Below are 8,174 nucleotides of genomic sequence, written 5' to 3'. Positions count from 1 at the left end.
AATTCAGATTCTCAGATTTCGAACCCCGATGATACAATCGTAAAAGAAGAAGCGTTGAATTCTTGCTTCCCGCTCAACTCCGGTGGGAGCGAGGCTTTAAAATGTTCCGGCTCCCCATGGGTTTCCGATCCTGGGTCAAGACAAAGAGCCACCATCTTCAAAGAGCCGTGATCTGCGTTAGCTCCGACGTCGGCGTGGTTGGGCTCTGCTGACTGACAGGTACCATGGGGAGTTCCACGCCTAGTCATGCCGGGTTGTTAGTCCCGTCCGAGTTCTTGCAGGCGTAGGCCACGTCCTTGGCGATGCTGCACATGCGGTTGGACATCTGGAGCTCCTTCCGGAAGGACGACGGGAAGCAGAACTTCTTAAAGCACGTCTTGAAGTTCTCATCTAGGAAGGCATAGAGGACGGGATTCAGGCAGCTGTTGGCATAGCCCAAGGCGGTGCAGAAGTACAAGATGGATAAACTGAGTTCGTTATCGGTCTTGGCTCCCAGGCTTCGGACCAGGACGAAGATGTGGACGGGCGTCCAGCAGATAATGAAGACGGCCACCACCACGAGAACCAACCGAGCGATGCGCCGGAGGTTCCTGTCCTTCTCCTTCGATCCCGAGAGGACCCGGACGTTTTTCAGGCGCCTGATCATGAGGCTGTAGCAGATGGTGATGACCATCACTGGGATCATGAAGGAGAAAAGGAAAACGCAGATTCCAAAAATGGGTTCCCAGTAGTCCTCGGGTTCAGGAAGCCGAATGAGACAGTCGATTTCTGCAAGAACAAAGAAACACAAGTGAATAAGTTGGAAGCCTTGGTGCTATTTATTTTATACAATTTTGACTGGCAGACTGCGAGGAAGGACCTCCTGGTCCATCTAGTCTGCCCTTATACTATTTCCTGTATTTTAGAAACATAGAAACATAGAAACATAGAAGACTGACGGCAGAAAAGACCTCTTGGTCCATCTAGTCTGCCCTTTTACTATTTCCTGTATTTTATCTTAGGATGGATATATGTTTATCCCAGGCATGTTTAAATTCAGTTACTGTGGATTTCCCAACCACGTCTGCTGGAAGTTTGTTCCAAGGATCTACTACTCTTTCAGTAAAATAATATTTTCTCATGTTGCCTTTGATCTTTCCCCCAACTAACTTCAGATTGTGTCCCCTTGTTCTTGTGTTCACTTTCCTGTTAAAAACACTTCCCTCCTGAACCCTATTTAACCCTTTAACATATTTAAATGTTTCGATCATGTCCCCCCTTTTCCTTCTGTCTTCCAGACTATACAGATTGAGTTCATTCAGTCTTTCCTGATACGTTTTATACTTAAGACCTTCCACCATTCTTGTAGCCCGTCTTTGGACCCGTTCAATTTTGTCAATATCTTTTTGTAGGTGAGGTCTCCAGAACTGAACACAGTACTCCAAATGTGGTCTCACCAGCGCTCTATATAAGGGGATCACAATCTCCCTCTTCCTGCTTGTTATACCCCTAGCTATGCAGCCAAGCATCCTACTTGCCTTTCCTACCGCCCGGCCACACTGTTCACCCATTTTGAGACTGTCAGAAATCACTACCCCTAAATCCTTCTCTTCTGAAGTTTTTGCTAACACAGAACTGCCAATGAAATACTCAGATTTAGGATTCCTTTTCCCCAAGTGCATTATTTTACATTTGGAAACATTAAACTGCAGTTTCCATTGCTTTGTCCATTTATCTAGTAACGCTAAATCATTTACCATATTACAGACCCCTCCAGGAATATCAACCCTATTGCACACTTTAGAGTCATCGGCAAATAGGCAAACCTTCCCTACCAAACCTTCCCCTATGTCACTCACAAACATATTAAAAAGAATAGGACCCAGAACAGACCCTTGTGGCACACCGCTTGTAACCTGACTCTGCTCAGAATACTCGCCATTAACAATAACTCTCTGATGTCTATGCTTCAGCCAGCTTGAAATCCACTGAACTATCCAGGGATTAAGTCCAATCTTCACTAATTTATCTATCAGCTCTTTATGTGGAACCGTATCAAAGGCTTTGCTGAAGTCCAGATAGGCAATATCCACGGCACCACCTTGATCCAACATCTTTGTGACATAGTCAAAGAACTCAATGAGATTAGTCTGACACGATTTGCCTTCAGTAAAGCCATGCTGATTTGGGTCCAATAAGTTATTGTTTTTTAGATGCTGATTTATCCTCTTTTTGAGTAGAGTCTCCATCATTTTAACTACAACTGATGTCAAGCTAACTGGCCTGTAGTTACCAGCTTCATCTCTACTGCCCTTCTTGTGGATAGGCACAACACTGGCCATTCTCCAATCCTCAGGAACATCTCCTGTTAACAGGGATTTGTTAAACAAATCAGTCAGGGGGGTAGCAATGACAGATCTGAGTTCTTTAAGAACTCTGGGGTGGATGCCATCTGGACCCATTGCCTTATTTATCTTTAATCTTTCAAGTTCTTCTAAGACATCGGCTTCTAAGATCACTGGAGCTGAATCCGTACAGCTGGAAGCAATGCTATATCCCTCTATAGTATTATTATTTTGTAAGGTGTCTTTTGAGAAAACTGAACAGAAGTAGCTATTGAAATGGTCAGCGATCTCCTTATTCCCATCAATGTATGTATTATTCCCGGTACTAAGCTTTGTGATGCTGCAGTTTTTCTTCTTCCTATCACTAATATATCTGAAGAAGGTTTTATCCCCCTTCTTTACAGATTTTGCTATTTCTTCCTCTTTTGAGGCTTTAGCAGCATATATTATCTGTTTCGCCTCCTCCTGTCTCATTTTATACACCTCTCTATCAGCTATACTTCCAGACTCTTTATACCTCCTATAGGCAGCCTTTTTTTCATTGACTATAGCCCTTACATCATTGCTAAACCATAGCGGTTTCTTCTTCCTTTTACCTTTAGTTACTTGCTTTACATAAAGTCTTGTGGCTTTTAAGATGGCCTTTTTTAATACAGTCCACTGGGTGCTTGCTCCTGCCATTTTATCCCTCCCCTTTAATTCATTATTTAAATATTCTCCCATTGCATTAAAATTTGTTTTTCTGAAATCCAATACTTTGGTTGCAGTATAGGATTGCTCACCATCAGTTTTTACATCAAACCACAAACATAGATGGTCACTGCAACCTAAATTTTCTCCCACCTTGACCACTGAAACCCGATTCCCATTGGTAAAAACTAAATCTAGAATATTCTCCCCTCTAGTTGGTGTCTTAACTAGCTGTGCCATAGCTGCTCCTGTAAAGGCCTCTACTATATTCTTACTTTTGCATGTAAGGGCACTGGGGATATTCCAGTCAACATCAGGCATGTTGAAATCACCCATAACCACAATATCTCATTTTATCTTAGGATGGATATATGTGTATCCCAGGCATGTTTAAATTCAGTTCCTGTGGATTTACAAACCAGGTCTGCTGGATGTTTGTTCCAAGCATCTACTACTCTTTCAGTCAAATAATATTTTCTCGTGTTGCTTTGGATCTTTCCCCCAACTAACCTCAGATTTTGCCCCCTTGTTCTTGGGTTCACTTTCCTAATTAAAAACACTTCCCTCCTGAACCTTGTTGAACCCTTTAACATATTTTAAATGTTTCGATCATGTCCCCCCTTTCCCTTCTGTCCTCCAGACTATACAGATTGAGTTCATGAAGTCTTTCCTGATAAGTTTTATGCTTAAGACCTTCCACCACTTTTGTAGCCCGTCTGTTTGGACCTGTTCAATTTTATCAATATCTTTTTGTAGGTGACGTCTCCAGAACTGAACACAGTATTCCAAATGGGGTCTCACCGGTGCTCTATACAGCGGGATCACAATCTCCCTCTTTCTGCTTGTTATACCTCTAGCTATGCAGCCAAGCATTCTACTTGCTTTCCCTACCACCTGATCGCACTGTTCATCCATTTTGAGACTGTCAGAAATCACGACCCCTAAATTATTATTATTATTATTATTATTATCATTATTATTATCATTATTATTATCATTATTATTATTATTTATTAGATTTGTATGCCATCCCTCTCCGAAGACTCAGGGCGGCTTCTCTTCTGAAGTTTTTGCTAACACAAAACTGCCAATGCAATACTTACTCCCGGTTTGGCAAGCTGGGTGGTGGGGGGATTCCTACTGGTTCTTTAGTACCGATCCAAATTAGGAGCAACCCACCTCTGGTACAAAGGCAGGACACTGTTGCACAAATGTGTTGGGTATCTGTGGGGATTTCTATCGATGTGTCTGGGGCCTCCTGAGTCCTCCTCTTGAATGTAGGCAGATGAGGCTTAGCTAATATCTCAGCCAACGCTTAATCCTCCAAAGACTTTTTAAAAAATCTACCAAGCTTTGGGCTTTAGCGTTGATTTTCTCTCCCCCCTTCTGCAAATTGTCCTGGAAACCTAAATGATGCATCGAGGGTGCTGTTAAAACTGCAGGCAAACCCATGTAAGCCCAGGATTAGTCAGAGTTATTTCGCACTCGGCAGTTAGGAAAGGAATCATGGCTTCTCTGTTTTGGGGAGGAAGGCAGGCAGGAAATTGGAAGAAGGGAGGGAGGGAGGGAAAGGAGATGGAAGAAGGAAGGGAGGGAAAGGAGATGAGAGAAAGGAAATAAGAGGGAGAGAAGGAGGAAGGAGGGAAGGAGAGGGGAAGGAGGGAGAGAGGGAAAGGAGATGAATGGAAGAAAGGAAATAAGAGAGAGGGAGGGAGGAAGGAAGGAAGGAGATGAGCGGGAGATAGGAGATAGGAGTGAGGGAGAGAGGAGATGGAAGATGGAAGCAGCTGGGAAGCGTAGGAGGAAGAAGGAAAAGAAGGAGTGAAGGAGATGGGAAGAAGGCAGACGGAGGGAGGAGATGAGAAGAAGAAAGGAGATGAGAAGGAAGGAGGGAGGGAGGAGAAGGAAGAATTGAGAAAGAAGGGAAGGGAGAGAGGAAGGAAGGAAGGAATTTTCTTGGTCTGGAAAAAAATAACTCATATCTCAAAAAGGAATATTTTTAAATAATTTGCCATACGCTTATTGAGCTTTCTAAGTACCAGAAAGATGCTCCCAAGGAAGGAAGGAAGGAAGGAAGGAAGGAAGGAAGGAAGGAAGGAAGGAAGGAAGGAAGGAAGGAAGGAAGGAAGGAAGGAATAAGAGAAGGAGGGAGTTAGCCTTTTAACTGTGACTCTCATTTTTTCCATCTCACGACTGAGCCATGATTAAGGAACCTACATTCCAATAATAATAATAATAATAATAATAATAATAATAATAATAATAACAACAACAACAACAATAATAATAATAATAATAAAAACGACAACGACAACAACAATAATAATAACAATAACAACAACAATAATAATTATAACGACAATGACAACAACAACAAAACAACAACAACAACAACAACAACAACAACAACAACAACAACAATAATAATAATAATAATAATAATAATAATAATAATAATAATAATTTATTAGACTTGTATGCCGCCCCTCTCCGAAGACTCGGGGAGGCTCACAACAGCAATAAAACAGTACAATACAAATCTAATAGTTTGTATTGTACTTAACCTTAAATTAACCTCAGGTGTTTTAGGCCCAGCTGGGAGAAACCGGACCAGATGCCAGGTTAAAGTTCACCAGTTTTCAATCCCCATTAAAGGCAGGACTCCACCCCCCACCCAGCCTCCTCTGCCTCCCTCGTCCCTCACCGTCGTTTTCTCTCTCCGTGGAGCCCATCACCATGACTGGGATGCCGAAGACCGACGCCAGGGCCCAGATGCCCACGTTGACCACTTTGGCCTTGTGGGGGGTGCGGATGTCCAGGGCCTTGATGGGGTGGCAGATGGCGATGTAGCGGTCCACGCTCATCATGGTCAGGGTGAAGGTGCTGGTGAACATGTTGTAGTAATCGATGGAGATGGCGATTTTGCAGAGGGCGTTTCCAAAGGGCCAGGAGCCCAGGAAGGTGTCCGTGCCTTGGAACGGTAAGGTCATGAGGCACAAGGTGTCCGCTAAGGCCAGGTTGAAGATGTAGATGTTGGTGGCCGTCTTCATCTTGGTGAATCTGGAGAGCGAGAAAGAAAGTCAATGAAAAGGTGGGTCACTTCAACACAGAGGTTTTAAATACATCATTAAGAACATTGGAAATACATAGCAATAGAGATGGTTTTTTTTTTCCATCTCTGGTGTATTGTGGCAGCTTCAGGAAATGGGAGGAGGAGGAGGAAGGAGAAGAAGGAAAGAGAAGAAGGAAGAGGAGGAAGGAGGCATAAGAGAAAGAAGGAGGAAGGAGAAGGAGGAAGAGAAGGAGGAGGGGAGGGAAGGGGGAAGGAGGAGGAGGAGAAGGAGGAGGAGGAGAAAGAAGAAGGAGGAGGAGGAAGGAAGAGGAGAAGGAGGAGGAGAAGGAGGAGGAAGAGAAGGAAGGAGAAGGAAGGGGGAAGGAGAAGTGGGAGAAGAAGGAGGAGTAGGAGGAAAAAGGAGAAGGAGGAGAAGAAGAAGGAGGTGGTGGAGGAGAAGGAAGGAGAAGGAAGGGGAAAGTAGGAGGAAGGAGGAGGAGGGAGAAGGAGGAGGAGAAAGAAGGAGGAAAGAAGGAGGAGGAGGAGAAGGAGGAGGTAGGAGGAATGAGAAGGAGGAGGGAGAAGGAGGAGGAAAAAGGAGGAGGAAAGAGAAGGAGGAGGAGAAGGAGGAGGTAGGAGGAATGAGGAGGAGGAGGAAAAAGAAAAAGGAGGAGGAGGAAGAAAAAGGAGGATGAGAAGGAAGAAGGAGGAGGAAGGAGGAAGGAGGAGGAGGAGGAAGGGGGAGACAACTTGTATGCATTTGCAAATCCCACTCATTCAAAGCAGACCTCGTTTATGCCAGAATAACATGAGTTGGAAGGCCTTTGGGAGTCTTCTAGTTCTCTGAGCCTGGTTGTTTTCTTGCAGATGTTTCATTACCAAACTAAGTAACATCATCAGGGCTAGAAGAGAGTATGAGAAGTGGGGAGGAGGAGGAGGACTGTGGAATCCTTAGTGCTCTCTGAGTTTTAGTTGTTTTCTTGCAGATATTTCATGACCAAAACAGTTAATATCATCACTACTCCCTGTAGAAGGGTGGGAGGTTTGCTCTCTGCTTGTATACAAATAGTTTGCCCCTCTCGGTCTTGGTGGGACTGATTGATTGGTTGGTTGGTTGATTCTCTAACTGTCCACTTCACACATGTGATTTTTGGGTGACTTACGAGGTTAAAAGAGAGAGAGAAAAATTACCATTTAGAAATATTTTTGAGCCGGAACTGCAAGAAATAATAATACACGGCAGGATTGCTTTTTCCTTCCCCATAACATATTTTACGGACCACAGCATATAAATTTCTGCCAGTGGGAATAGATTTCCGTTTCCACCGAAAGCTTTCTTAATTGTCTAGAACATTTTGGCATAACGACACGTTTAAACAGAACATCTTAAATACAGCTTGGTGAAAACGGCAGCTCCTCACTTTGGCCAGGCTCTTTCCAAATGACTAACAAGCCACCACTAAACGTGAAAGGATGGAGGGGATACAGAGGGGACCATGACCAAGAGCCGGGGTGGTGCAGTGGTTAGAGAACTACAGCTAGCTAACTGCTAGCTGTAGTTCAGCGGTTCAAATCTCACCACCGGCTCAAGGTTGACTCAGCCTTCCATCCTTCCGAGGTGGGTCAAATGAGGACCCAGATTGTTGGGGGCAAGAGGCTGATTCTGTAAACTGCTTAGAGAGGGCTGTAAAAGCATTATGAAGCAGTATATAAGTCTAAATGCTAATGCTATGACCATACCCCAGTCCCCCTTTTCTGCCACCTACCCCCATATAATTAGATTAATATAGGAACATAGAAGATTGACGGCAGAAAAAGGCTTCATGGTCCATCTAATCTGCCATTATACTATTACTTGTATTTTATCTTAGGATGGATATATGTTTATCCCAGGCTGGAGAGGGGCGGCATACAAATCTAATAAATAATAGTAATAGTAATCATCATCATCATCATCATCATCATCATCATGGCTTGCATTGGCTGCCGATCAGTTTCCGGTCACAATTCAAAGTGTTGGTCATGACCTTTAAACCCCTACATGGCATTGGACCAGAGTACCTCCGGAACCGCCTGCTACCGCAGGAATCCCAGCGACCGATAAGGTC

General features: G+C 43.9%; 1 protein-coding gene across 1 annotated transcript in view; it reads right to left on the bottom strand.

The window, feature by feature from the left end:
- Positions 1-244: 244 nt before the first annotated feature.
- OPRL1 (opioid related nociceptin receptor 1) overlaps positions 245-8,174 on the bottom strand; it is a 66,123-nt gene continuing 58,193 nt past the window's right edge. Inside the window, exons 2-3 of the mRNA XM_070748773.1 lie at positions 5,719-6,074; positions 245-768 (exon numbers count right to left, since the gene is read on the bottom strand). Coding sequence (XP_070604874.1) covers positions 245-768; positions 5,719-6,074 — 880 coding nt within the window. The remainder of the gene's footprint in view (positions 769-5,718; positions 6,075-8,174) is intronic.

Source organism: Erythrolamprus reginae, chromosome 3 (assembly GCF_031021105.1).
Source record: "Erythrolamprus reginae isolate rEryReg1 chromosome 3, rEryReg1.hap1, whole genome shotgun sequence".
Taxonomy (NCBI): Eukaryota; Metazoa; Chordata; class Lepidosauria; order Squamata; family Dipsadidae; genus Erythrolamprus; species Erythrolamprus reginae.
The sequence above is the reverse complement of the archived record's forward strand: the minus strand, read 5'-3'. Positions and strand labels throughout refer to the sequence as shown.